The following is a 14,411-nucleotide window of genomic DNA, read 5'->3' on the forward strand; positions in this document are numbered from 1 at the left end:
CTGTTCTCAGTTAAAGAAAAACATTTATCGTTTAAAACTTTGATACATTTTCATTCTCAGCTGAGAAGCAAACGAAAAATCTGTTCCTAATCACTAATCAGATTTTATTCTGCACATGAAATATATGCAAATTTTAATTTATTTACACGATTGACATATAAATGTTGTGCTGAATGACATTACAATAAAGTAGGACACATTAAACTACATAATATCCAATTTCCAGGTGTAAGACCGTATTTGTAGTTTTTTTAAGGACGAGATATCATAGTGTGCCGCAATGTTTGCTTATACAGTGATGTAAATATAGGAAACGATAGGCAAAATGATTTCCTATTATTCAAAGTACAAGAAAAACACTGCGTTTGAATTTCAGTGCTAGTTTCTATTACTATCAGTTTCAAGCGTCGCGTCTTTGAATCGCAGACGTTTTTGTTGTGTTTCTCACAAACGAAACTACTTTTCCCTTTAAACAGCACGTTTCAAATGTCTACTTAATATTGCAGTACTTATTTGGTGTACATAACGCTATGGTGTCTTGCGTTTTCTCTTTGTTTAACATTGCTAGCGCTACATTAGCACATCGACCTCTGTGTTCATGTACGTTACGAGCGAGTTTTCAAATATATATTTGGTTTAAACCAAATATATATGAATAGTTTGTTTTATTAATTCATCTTTAGTTGATTAAAACCAAGACATCGACCTCTTAGGCACCGTGAAAGTCAACGAATACTTAACAAAGAGCGGCGCAAAACTGGGCCTAATAAATGAGACGCCAGCTCGGCGTAACGGAAAAACAATAAAAATGAACCATTTATCGACACTGTTTATCATTTAATAACCACATAAGCGATAAACGCGCGCATGCCGTCCACACAGTGGACCTTGACATACACGAACAGCACTATTCCTGTTTATAATGATTTTAGTCATTTGGTTGGTCGGTCACACACCAATCCCCAGCTAACCGACCGAGTCCCGTCCCCTCCCCGCAGCCGCATGTCTCTGACCAAAGCAAAATAGAAATAAATAGAGAAATAATATATTACATAAAAATAAACAGAGAAACATTTAAAATAAATGGTAGCACTTTACAATAAGGTTCCGTTAGTTAATATTAGTTACTGTATTAACTAACATGAACAATACATTTATTACAGTATTTATTCATCTTTGTTAATGTTAATGAAAATACAGTTCATGTTAATTCACAGTGCATTAGCTAATGTTAACAAGCACAACTTTTGATTTTAATAATGCATTAGTAAATGTTGAAATTAACTAAGATTAACAAATGCTGTAGAAGTATTGTTCATGCTTAGTTCATGTTAACTAAAGTAGTCAACTAATGTTAACTAATGAACCTTATTGTAAAGTGTTACCAAATAAATATATAAAATGTAAGAATAAAACCTGTAGGCCTACATAAAAAAAAAAGTTAATGAATAAATGAGAAATTTTATACAAAAAAATTCAGTGAATTCAGGACGTTTTTCATTTTTACTTTATTAGATTACTTATGTATAGGTTTGCATGATTTTTTTACATTTCTAAATTGGATGAATGAACGATCCATTAAAACTATATATAGCTTGTAGAATGGCAAGAAACCCCAGCTATTATACTTTTACAGCAGCAAACAAAATTATTCTATTACTGTACAGTTTTATTTTAATATTTTATTCAATAAAATAAAATATCATGAATAGGACAGTGTTCTCTAAGTTAAATATTTTTTTCATGTGATATTCGTATTTTCTAAACTGAGAACAAAAAGGAAAATCTGTTTATAATCAGATTTTATTCTGCATTTTAAATACATGCTGCTCTCATTCTATTTACACATTTGAAAATACAAATGCTGTGCTGTTTGACATTAGCCAACTGCTGTTTATTGACCTTGTAGGTTTCTCAGTACAGTGCAAAATAAGGAACAGGGTTGTTTTTGCACCTGCTGTAATAAGAGATGCAATACCCCTCTGAAAGTCTTTATGAATTCAGTTCACCTTGGTGCATCAGGGTCAAGAACCCACTTGATTCAAGTCAAGCCAATGAGTGTGAAAATGAACTTTTTTTTTTCTTTTATTGTTGTTGGCAGTCACATTTAATGGTACAGCATTTTACACTTTGACTTCAGAAAAGCCATGTTCATCCATCTCAAACCTGAGGACCCTGCTTTCAACATGCAAACCCATCAATGAAATGTGTGGTCCACTGTTTTCTATAACCCCTGAGGTATCTATTTTATTATCTGTGAAAAAAAAAAAAACCGCACTCAAATCTTAATCAGCTTAGTGACTACAAATGAGCTTATTTAAGAGTTGACAGTCAATACAGACCAAAAAATATACATTTTCATATTTGATTAGGCTGCTAACTAGATGCACTTAATATTGTCGATATCCTAATGAAGGATGAGTTGTTGAAAAAAAAAAACACTTAATGTCATAGTTAACATTAAAAGTGTTGTCTTGTTATTGAATATACAATTATTGCTGACTTAGCAAAAAGGTCTCAGACTGATACCACATTGCTATTGTCTCTAAGACCCATTATGTAAGGTCCGGCATTTTAAGATGATTAAAAACCACACAATTGAAAGGCGGAAAGGAAGAAGAATGTATCATTATTCGTGCATAGAAGATATGCCAACCTAAGCACACAGCAATGGCAGGGAACCAGACAGAATGCAAAGTAAAATTTGTTTTTTGGAATGACTAAAGCTTTGCTAAACTAGATTCCTGAAGATCCGAACTGTAATCCTCAGGATGTTAGTATAATAAAGCCTACAAGCTCTACAAACAAGGCTCAGTGTACATCTATGGTGAAACTCACACATGAAACCTCCAGGGAATGTTAAATATTACCTTTAAACACTTCATATTCATCTAGATTTGCTCACACAGTAACTCTTGAAATAATGAGCAGGCTATTTTCTGAAGATGCTTCTATTTATACAATGGATTTCAAAAGCAGACTTCAAGGAGACCTGTTTTCCTAATATGAAAAACAAAAGCTGAAAATCCTTTGGTGAATTTAAATACCTGATGCAGGAAACCAGCAATGAAAAAAATAAGCACTTACATCAGTTTTAACCTCATGTCTCATGACTGATGTATCCTCTTTTCCCTAAATTATACTCCAATTATAGAGGCCTTCAAAGTACTACTTAGTTAAATAATACTCCTCAGCCATTTGATTTTGTGCATCAACTTGCATAAATTTGAAATATATGGCAACAAAACTGCTTCAAATCCTTTGTGCATCCCAAAAACATAATATGAAATGATTCAAAAAAATTGAAACTCTTTCAGCAGTGGATTAAAAAACTCCTTTGGGAGAAGCTTTTGGGAAAATGCATGTTTTTCTCTATTTCTGTCCTTGCAGTCAAATCCTGCTGGGCTGAATCGCTGAAAATGTGTCCCCAAGTAGCCAGAAACAAATTGATTGGGCAGAATGTGTCTCATGTGTGCTGGAACGCAGATACACACACATAGAGAGGGTCATGAGAAGGGCAGGCATTGTGGTTTCTCTCTTTTAAAACAGTCTTATGATGATCCATCTGTCTGTCACTCTAGGAGGTCCTACGGATGTCAAAAATACAATGACAGGATTAATTCAAAGACACTGCTGAAATGAAATATTGCGTCTTTAGCAGTGAGATGCAGTATGTACCTCATCTGAATCATCATGGTAGTGCATCTTGCCAACCTCCAGTGTGTCCAGGTCATCCACACCATCGATACCGTTAGCTTCAGCGTGCTGCTGTAATACAGAGTACCTGTGCACCAAGAACCTATCAAAACATCAAAAAGAAGCCATGAGACAGATATCTGACAGGTAAATGCTTTGTTCATATACTGCATGAAAAAACAATCATATAATAATAATAACAACATAATTTTTTTCTGGTACAAAATCAGCAATTAATTCAATATTAATATAAAAGAATATTTTAAAGCAGAATTAACATTTAAAAATGGACACAGATCATGCACTGCTGTGTGTGACGTTTTGGAAAATGGGGCACAAACCGTCCTCCACAGACATATTTTTTGATGAAAATAACCCCAGCAACAGCACTGATCAACAGAACAGCGATGACCACAGTGATTATAGGAGCTGAATTGAATGAATGTTCCTCTGTCTGAAAAATGCATAATGGGAAAGATCATTATGCTGCTTTTTTCAAACAAGCTTAACAAAATTCTCAGTTTCATGGCTATCATATTTAGAAAGGATGCATTAAATTGTTAAAAAGTGACAGTAATGGCATTCATATTGTTACAAAAGATCTTTTTGAGCAGTTCTTTTAAACTTTCTATTCATCAAAGAATTAAAAAAAAAAACATTTATTGTGGGTTCCACAAAAATATTAAGCAGCACTGCATTCAACATCGCTAATAATAATAAATATTTATTGAGCAGCAAATCAGCATATTAGAATAATTTCTGAAGGATCATGTGATCAAAATTCAGCTTTGCCATCAGAGGAATAAAATACATTTCAAAATAAATTCAAATAGAAAAAAAAAGTAATTTTAAATTGTATTAATATTTCACAATAGTACTGTTTTTACTGTATATTTTAACATTAATAATAATATAAAAACCTACCAGTAGCTCTGTCCTCAGCAAATTACTAACGCATTTCTTACTCAGATCGATCTCTTTTCGTTCTGGAGTTATTCCTCCTTCACAGTGATCCCCAGGAATTTTCCGGTAACTATGGTCACAGAAAGGGGAATGTTAACACTTTGTTTACAGCATTTAAGTAATTCTATGACAAAAACATTAACTCATACACAACAATTTTGCATATGCGAACCAGTTCAGTCAATCAGGCTCACAGATTTTCTAAGAAGTATATATTCAGCAATACATGCAAAAATAGCTTACACCTGCTGAACGTTTCAATACAACTCCGTGGAGTGGAAATAGAGAGTGATTTGTTACCCGCTGGTCTGGAGCTGCTCTTTGCGTCCGTGCAGGCAGAACTCCAGTGAATGGCCAATAAGGTCGGGCTGCTCCACACAAACTGAGCTGTTTTCTGCATGGTAGAACCCAAAGTCACTGCAGGAAAAGAGAGACAATGATTGGAATCACAGACTGAATGTACGTCATGAATAGTATAAATGAATCACATTGTAGTTCACCGAGTGTATTTGATAAGTCGGTATGTGTTCGTACCACTGAAAGTCAGTGAGGGTGCAGGGACATGTCGTGGGCTCCTTGGTGACAATGTAATCCCGCCCATTCCAGCAGACTGAGTCTTTTCGTAACCGCAAAAACCTTTCCTTGTATCCCAGCATGCACCCATCAGTGGGGTCACTAATATCGCTTGAGTGAGCGAGCCACTGGATGTAGTCATTTTCCTGACCTGCAGCAGTAGTATTTGGTCATTTCAGGGCAATGTTTACCCATTTTCTGAATGTTAACAAATGCATGCACAGCAAACTGGATTCTGTGTGTTTTTATATTAGTTTATGAAATGCTTTTTCGAAATATTAGACCACTCACAGTCTCTAGAGAGCAACTGCCTGAAGTCGAAGGTGACAGAAACCCAGTACTGATTCAGGACGGTTTCCCTGTAGCCCCACAGGCTGACGTTCATGGAACGGGCACCAGGTTCTGATGCCAGGCCAGTGAAGTACATTGGATCATCAGTGAAGTTATGCACATGCCAACACTGACCTTCATCAGTGGAAAACCTAGTGACAATAAATAATAGAAATAAACAAAAATGGAAGAATTAAATACAAAATAATTATAAAATTTAAATAATTAAAACATACATACGAATACATTTATTTTTATATACTAATTTTAAAAAATCAAAGAGATTATCCTTATTTGCACTATTTATATTTATTTATTTATTTTATTTAATACAAAATCAGTTGCATTCTAACCTATTTTCAAGACATAACCATTTAAATAAACAGGGCACCATCTCTTCATCATTATCTTTGGAACATTTATCTCACATGCTCAGGTCAAAGCCCTATAAACATACAGAAATGTCAGACAGAAAGCTCACTTGATCTGTGATATGGGGTGTGAGGGGTTGTGTTCCACCGCTACCAGCAGTCCTCCTGAATCTAGTATGGCATAGTGATGGGGGCCTTTTAGTGCCTGAAACCATGTGTAACCCCCGTCATCAGACACATACACGTCTGGAGAAAGCACAGAAACTGCACCTCCCACACTCCCTGATGAAAGAGCAGATGGAAAAGAGACGCGAGTCGGAGAAAAGTAGCAGTCCTGTAAAACTCCCAAGCATACCATAAAAGAGTGTTTAAAATAATAACAATCTAATAATAATTATTATAATAATAACAATAATAATATAGTTATATATTCTAACTAACTTTAACTTCAATTCTGTAGTTGGAGGAACTAAACACAGTGGATTCGTCTTCAATAAAAATAAAATTAAATAAAAAAATTAATCTCTGTATTATTCCCACAGCTGGAAGTGGTGAAAATGGTTATTTGAAGGTTTACACTGAATGTGAGTCAGGGATCGTTTTGCCTCGTAGAAAGACATGTGATGGAGAATGTGGGCGGTAATCACCATGTGCCAGGATGAGTCCCACGGCATTGGGCTCTGAGAGGGGCTGCACGGGGACGTTCAGTTTCATTGAGATGCTGTAGGAGGCATGAATATGCAGACTACACTGCAGAAGACAGAGATGCATATGAGATTAACATGAAATCAAACACATTTACACACATAGTGCTTTTTTTCAGTAACAAAATGAATATTAATAAATCTGCATGCATCAAATATCAAAGGGATAATTCATCCAAAAATGAAAATTTGCTCACCCTCATGTCTGTCTATGTAGGATCAGAAATTTCTCTTAGATTTCATCAAAAATATCTTAATTTGTCTTCCAAAGATGAACGAAGTTCTTACGGGTTTGGAACGACATGAGAGTGAGTAATTAATCACAGAATTTTCATTTTTGGGTGAACTAACCTTTTAAGTTAACATCATTAACATATCCACAATAATAGTTCATAACAGTCCCTTGGGAAGAGGCCATTAACGAGGCCTTTGAAAGAAAGAAGCTGTGATATGCCAACTTGGCAGCTGAGGCAGAGGAGCGGGGCTGGACAGTGAAAGTATACCCGGTGGAAGTGGGCTGCAGGGGCTTTGTGGCTAGTTCCACTATAAGGCTGCTGAAGGAGTTGGGCATCAGAGGACAGGTCCAGCAGAGGATAGTCAGGAAACTGGCCACTGTCGCTGAAAGAAGCAGCCACTGGCTGTGGCTGAAGCGGATGGACAGTGTGGGCTGCCAAATGACCATGTAACAAAGTGACACACACCCGGGTCTGATCAGCATGTGGTGGGCCTGCCTCGGCTGAGGGTGTCTTGTGATAAAGGGCCGAAACACCCAATGAGGCTGGGGTACACAACTGATGATGTGTTACATTGGAGGAAACACCATACAAAGGTCATTGGCAACATCACCTCAACAAAAGGCATCTTTTACCCAGGCTAAAGTTCGCAAAGAAACTGGGATCTGATGGACATCGGATAAGGCGTCTCACTGGCAGCATCCATGAAAGATAAGTACACATCATGTACAGCATAACATATCATCAAAACGTCAAGAATTGCACCATGCTAGTAATTTTTCTTATTGTTCCCCAGTCACGCATAAAGCAATTGTAAATTCACGACTGATTATTGGGTATTGAGGCAAAAACCACGGACATGGATTAGGCCATCATCCTGGATTCTTGCTGAACCAAAATCAGAGCGTAACAATTGCCGCGTCTCGCTGTGTTCTGCTCAAAATGTTCTATGGTGCGGCTAAATGGTGCTGAATATTATGATCCTAACACCTAGTCCTATCATCCAAACAAACACAAGAGAAGAGGAAACTTTGAAGCAAGAAACACTGAAAGCATTTCAAAAAGTTTACATTTTTATTGCGGTATCGCCACAATTAATTTACATTGTGGTATCTTTATGCCAAGTGTTTTAACTCGGAGGAAGCGTATATTAACTATTCTAAGAACAGTAATAATGACTCTGTACAACAAATGCTGGACATTTGTTATACTGTGATACTGTATATTGTCAATTTGTCCTTTTATGGTCAACGAGATCAAATGTTTGCAAGTTGTGTGCTGTTCTTAATGTTTACACACAATAAACACAACAGTCCTCCAAAAAAGTTCAGTTTAATAGCGGCATTCTGTATTTCTGGTGGATTTTCCTTTGATGACTTGCAACTGTCCTGCTCAAGGACACAATCGTGATTTCTTACTAGTTGTTTTTTTTAGGGGAACAAACCAGAAACCTTTTGATTACTGGCTCTACTACACCACACTACATGTTTTCAATTATTTATGTCTAAAATAAAGTTGTGGCTATGTCATTTCTGTGAGGCTCTCACCTTGTCTGGGTACTCGGTTGTGGAGTCACAAACTCCGTTCCAGGGTCTCTGCAGTGGTTGCCACTCTCCACCTTGATTAAATGTGATCACTGTCTGTACAGAGCCATCTGGAGAGGGAAGATACACAACAGCAAATATGAGACTTATAGAAATTCTTCCTAAATGTGTTGTTATGATTACAGTCACAGCCTTACCCACAGCGAGCACACTGGTCATATATACGCCCCTCAGAGAGGTGATGTTGGTGAAGTCAGTGTCTCCGCCTGTAGTGGTGTACAAATGGCGTTCCAGAGACTTGGAAAACACTGTACCTCGGTCATCCGAAACATATATGGTACCAATACCGGAGTCTGATGGAGTAAAAACAATTGTTAGTAACCAGGTTCTGATGAGGTCAAAGTTACAAATCATATATTCATATAATATTGGCTGGCCAGGAATATTATATGCATAACACAGAAAACTCATTGTATTAACAGTCATCTTTTTTTCACGTTTCCTCATTTTTAAGGTTTTATTTCAAAACATATACAAAATCCAAACCAGTGCTGTAATTGTTACCAAAATCTATAACTATTAAAACAGTTTGCATTCATTGAAATAAAGCTGAAATAAAATAAAGTGCAAATATTAGGCAAAACTTTAGAAATGTGGCCTTAATTCATTGTAGTAAAATAAGTTGAAGCTGTAGTACTAAAATTACTAAGACTAAAACATAAATACAAATAAATTAAAGCTAATTAGAAATATAAAAAAAAACCTAATACAAATAAAAAAAGCATATAAAAAATAAAACAAACTAAAATTAAAACTGAAAATATAAAAATAAAAGCTAATTTGCTAAATAAATGCTACAGCTATTGCTGTAAGTACTATAAAAGTATAAAAATATAACTAAAATAACACTGATCCAAACCTCAGATCTAAGTAATATGATACATATCTGAATATTGCATAGAAACATTATTACTTCATATACTGGAGATTTATTTTGCTGAACAATAAAACTTCGCTTCACCTCCAGGTTCATCTACGTGCATGAAGACCATATCGTAGTTTGCGGCTAGAATGGAGTAGAACTGCTCGTGTCCAACGGTGGGCAGTTGAGCCATATCCCACGTCTCCCCCTGATCTACTGAGACATGAATCATGCGTTTGGAACCCTGAAAATAAAAGAAGTGTTTCTGACATCTGCATGTGATTTCAACCTCACACGACACACTACAGCTCTAGTCAAACACCTAATAAGACGCCTGGCTATATACTGCCTACATAGACAGCATTTAATATATTTCAAAATATATAAAAACAGAAAACAGTTATTTTAAATGGTAAGAGTTTACTGTATTTTTGATCATATAAATGCAGTCTTGGTGAACATAAGAGACGTCATTCAAAACATTTAAAAAAAACTTGCCATGCAGCCCCAGGCTTTTGAACAGTAGTGTATATGTAATGATTTTGGTCAAAAGAAAGTATCTATTTTTTATTAAATGTTATCTAAGTAGGCAGCAAACAGAATTGTACACACTACATCGAAACTAATGGGAGAACTCACGGAGTCGGTCATGACTGAGGCAAAAACAAAGCGTCCACCCAGGCCGAAGGAATAAATCCTGCTTCCTATAGTTTTGAATGTTTTGCCATAGTCTAAAGATTTTCTCAATTCAAGTGTTCCCCGGTCACCTGAAAGACGAATGTGGAACAGCCAGCATCAATTTCCAATATTGTGCAAATGATCCTGAAAGTTGTACTAAAATAAAGTCACTCACTGCAGGATCCATTGGGGTTTGTGGTTAAGAATATGTTGTCATCCATTCCCCTGAAATGACAGGCAAACAGATACAATGAAAAATGTCCATCTAGCCATCCCAAATTCACCACTGCAAACAAAAGCCATCTCTGTTAGGGATGGTTCAGAGCTAACCAAAGGCCTCAGTTTTTTCAGTGTATGAAATCAAATGTAATGAAGATATATTTATGAGTGCTAGGATTGTAAAACTCAAGGAAATTGCTTTATAATGCATTTAATGGTGCTTTTTTTTGTCCTTTTTGGAGCCACACATATTTGCTGTATGAAAAACAAAACCTTAAACATTCTGCCTAAGGGATTTTGTTTTTGAGTGAACAAAGTAAATGATTCTGGTTTGGAATGACATGGGTCTCTTCATGGCTATTTCAAAAACCATATGTTCCATGAAAAAGCTCTAATTTGATGTTTAGATAAACAAACAGAATGAAATATGTTCTCGTGTGAGAACTGTAACCTCAAACTAATGTACATTATAAAAATGAAATTGAAATAGATCATGCTTCATTTGACAGTCAATAGAAATGACCGGTTATTAAAATACTTAAACCTAAATTAGCTCTAGGCAGCGATGAGATTCAAATCCACAACAAATATATAAATCAGAAAGCAGCTGGACACACAGTGATATTTAGCTGTCACTATATGTGGCATAAAAAGCAAACTGGTCAGATGGTCAAAGTGGGCCAGAATTTGCTGCAATATGGCCCAGACCTTGCCAGTAGTCAAAACTCTGGCTACAACTCTGAGACAACTGTTACTGATTCATTTATGCATATTTATGGACATACCATTTCACAAGACAAACAGTCTCATGGATCTTCCTCCAATTGGCCCCGAAGTCCTCAGACAGCCATAAATCATACTAAAAAAAAGAATAAAACCGTATTAGTACATGTTCTTTTGAACAAAACAGTAAGGAAATGTCTAATCAGAGGTCTTACATTGATGCTGTAGACCATGAGTATGTTGCTGTCTCTGGGGTTGTATGTGATCTGCATTAACGGATGGAAGGGAAGCTCAGAGGTCACAAAGCTCTTGCCGAAATCAACAGAACGGAAAATTTTAGTGACTCTCCCCTCGGTTAGATCACCTGTGAGGATCACCTGTGGGACAGATCATGAACCTGTTCAGTAAGTGCAGGAAACTTGGTAAACACACTTATAATGGAAAGAGAAGCATTTACAAGCAGAAACAAAGCTTGAATTTTTGCTGAAGTATTTTTAGTAAAAAAAAAAAACACTACACTTCCAAAGTTTGGGGTTGGTGAGACTTTTTTAATGTTTTTGAAATAAGTATTTTATGCTCACCAGGGCTGCATTTCTTTGATCAAAAATACAGTAATACTGTAAAAAATATTAGCTTTCTATTTTAATATATTTTAAATGTAATTTATTCCTGTGATCAAAGCTGAATTTTCAGCAGCATTACTCCAGTCTTCAGTGTCACATGATCCTTCAAAAATCATTCTAATATGCTGATTTGCTGCTCAAGAAACATTTCGTATCATTATCAATATTGAAAACAGTTTGTGCTGCTTCATATTTTTGTGGAAACTGTGATACACGTTTTTTTTCAGGATTCTCTGATGATTAAAAAGTTCTAAAGAACAGCATTTACTAGAAATAGAAATCTTTTTACATATCTTTACTGTCACTTATGCTCAATAAAAGTATAAATTTCTCAAACAAATGACCTCAAACCTTTGAATGGAAGTGTATGTTTGTTACTAGAGCTCATCCTTTTGAAGTGGGACTACTTTTCCACCTGTATGAACTTGTTTGCTTGTACACGCATCAAAATTTCACAGCACACCACAGACACTTTCATTACATTGAAAATAACCCGGCATACTCCTTTCAGATCAGTTCAATATTACAGAAGAGAAGTAAATAATCACCTTCCCAGAATTTTCAGGACCAATCGCGATGCTAAACTCTGTCTGTATGAAGGTGTTGTTAATAAGGTCGGTGATGTCCTGGAATGTCTTTCCATAGTCTTCACTGACCCAGAAGAGATAAGGAGGAGTTATGGATCATGTGATATAGCTAAAAATCTATCAAATGTGTACCAACATTTACACTGGGCAAACGCAGAGCAGGAAGTGGAAGGATTCATTACACTCTGTGAATTGCATCATTAAAAACTGCTAAATCCTTCTAGCTAGAACTTGGACACAGTCTTAAAAGACACTCTTACCTTCTGTACAGTCTGGACTGACCAAACCGCATGATAAAAAGAGGAACCTGGAATGTGGTCAGCACCAGCAGAACCTGCACAGGAGAGGGACACTGTGAATATTATAGCATGTGCATGTGAAAGACTCAGAGTCATTCAGAAACTCACAGTGCAGTGAAGCATTCATAGAGATTTAAATTCTGGCTTGGCCGAGATACTGCGAGACACATGCCTGGACTTGAGCACAGCCACAATCTCACCCTTCACACTTACTTTATCCAGCTATCACTCAAGTTCAGGCGCTTGCTTGCAGAGACGATTCTGATTCTAATTCTCATTTAACTCCTGTCTCTATCTTTTAAAGTCAAAATGAAATAGTATTTGCAATCCATTCTACTTCCATAATGTGACACATTTCCCCCAAAATAAATTAAAAATCATTAATCAGTAGTCCACACTGTTTAGGTGTTATCAGCTGAAAAGGAAAGTCGTTTCAGAGGCAGAGCAAGTTATTATATTTAAATGAAAATTTACAACAGCAAACATTTTTGATGAATTGCGTATTAAATAACCCATCAAAAGCAAAGCTTTATGGCTTTTAGTAAATGTCTGTTAGCTTTCAGGGCAGACAAATATGCTAGGCTAGAGGTTTTTAAACTGATAAAATAGAAAAATACTATTTAAAAAAAGATGAAAATAAAGAATTGCATGAATGAATGAATGAATGAATGAACAAATAAATAAATGACGTTCTAAGTTTCTCTTTACTTAATAGAAAGTAAATAATTCATCTTTCAGCCTTTCTTTTCTGGGAAAAATGGACCAAAAATATTAATGACTCGTCCTGCACTATACAGATTTTTGTCTAGTCATATAGTTTCTACATTGAAAATTCTTGTCTTTAAAAACGCAAATAGTATCAATTTTTATTTATGTTTCTTCTTACAAAAGAAAGATTTCTGGGAAGTCCTTTCTTTACATGCCTGAAAAAAAACAGGTTAAACAGAACAATATTTGTTAGAGGTGCAATAAGTAATTGCCGAAAGGGTGCTAATTATGACGCCTCAAAAATAGGAAAGGTGTCTCAATAGGCGCCGCTCTTTGAAAATGTATGCACAGACTTAACAGAAATGTATTCGAGTGTTGTTGTTGCTGGGTGAAGGCTGGGCTGCAGGAGTAATTACAGCTTGTACAAGTTTTACAGCTGCACTTTGGTTCAGTTCTATAAGAGACGGATTCAGCCTCCAGTGTTGTTGGCGCTAAATGACGGTTTGAGGTTTTGTCAAGCCAGGCTATGAAGAGTCTTTCAGGCTCTGGAGCTGTAATTCACTTTTTCCTGTTTCGCATTGACGTGTGATTGTAAGGGTCACATTCCTGCGAGTCAGATCATGGAGCAACCACAGAACAGCTTAGTAGCTAAATGACTTGAGTTGAACGTACAATTACACATTTGTTGATCGCCTACTGGTTAGTAAACATAGTGGAAGTAACTTAGTGAATTAGAAGGATTGAGGCTAATTAGAAATTTGTTAGTTCAAATCCCAAAGTAGAGAGGAATTTTAAATCAGGGCCCAAATATTTCTGTGTCTATTTGTAATACAATTTAAAGGGGTCATATGATGCTGCTAAAAAGAACATTATTTTGTGTATTTGGTATAATGAAATGTGTTTATGCGGTTTAAAGTTCAAAAAACACATTATTTTCCACATACTGTACATTATTGTTTCTCCTCTATGCCCCGCCTTTTTGAAACGCGTCGATTTTTACAAAGCTCATCAGTCTGAAAAAGCGAGGTGTGCTGTGATAGGCCAGCTATCCAGTGCGTTGTGATTGGCCGAATACCTCAAGCGTGAGACGGAAATGTTACGCCCCTCACATACTGTTGATGCCGTTTCCGGCCGGAGCGACGAGACATAAACATTAAAACCCATTACAAACGAGGCATTTGTTGCATCCAGTGGGGACATAATTACTGATTATAATGACTTATACGGTCTTTTTACGC

General features: G+C 36.2%; 1 protein-coding gene across 1 annotated transcript in view; it reads right to left on the minus strand.

Annotated features, from left to right (window-relative positions):
* Positions 1-2,225: 2,225 nt before the first annotated feature.
* sort1a (sortilin 1a) overlaps positions 2,226-14,411 on the minus strand; it is a 21,908-nt gene continuing 9,722 nt past the window's right edge. The window contains exons 3-20 of the mRNA XM_016482768.1: positions 12,427-12,500; positions 12,128-12,230; positions 11,172-11,333; positions 11,019-11,092; positions 10,190-10,239; positions 9,976-10,103; positions 9,436-9,580; positions 8,612-8,767; positions 8,418-8,524; positions 6,581-6,683; positions 6,044-6,215; positions 5,524-5,714; positions 5,194-5,383; positions 4,960-5,076; positions 4,621-4,729; positions 4,038-4,150; positions 3,679-3,799; positions 2,226-3,587 (exon numbers count right to left, since the gene is read on the minus strand). Of these exons, the coding sequence (XP_016338254.1) occupies positions 3,573-3,587; positions 3,679-3,799; positions 4,038-4,150; positions 4,621-4,729; positions 4,960-5,076; positions 5,194-5,383; positions 5,524-5,714; positions 6,044-6,215; positions 6,581-6,683; positions 8,418-8,524; positions 8,612-8,767; positions 9,436-9,580; positions 9,976-10,103; positions 10,190-10,239; positions 11,019-11,092; positions 11,172-11,333; positions 12,128-12,230; positions 12,427-12,500 (2,130 nt within the window). The 3' untranslated portion in view covers positions 2,226-3,572. The remainder of the gene's footprint in view (positions 3,588-3,678; positions 3,800-4,037; positions 4,151-4,620; positions 4,730-4,959; positions 5,077-5,193; positions 5,384-5,523; positions 5,715-6,043; positions 6,216-6,580; positions 6,684-8,417; positions 8,525-8,611; positions 8,768-9,435; positions 9,581-9,975; positions 10,104-10,189; positions 10,240-11,018; positions 11,093-11,171; positions 11,334-12,127; positions 12,231-12,426; positions 12,501-14,411) is intronic.

Source organism: Sinocyclocheilus anshuiensis, unplaced genomic scaffold (assembly GCF_001515605.1).
Source record: "Sinocyclocheilus anshuiensis isolate Anshui unplaced genomic scaffold, SAMN03320099.WGS_v1.1 scaffold465, whole genome shotgun sequence".
Lineage (NCBI taxonomy): Eukaryota > Metazoa > Chordata > Actinopteri > Cypriniformes > Cyprinidae > Sinocyclocheilus > Sinocyclocheilus anshuiensis.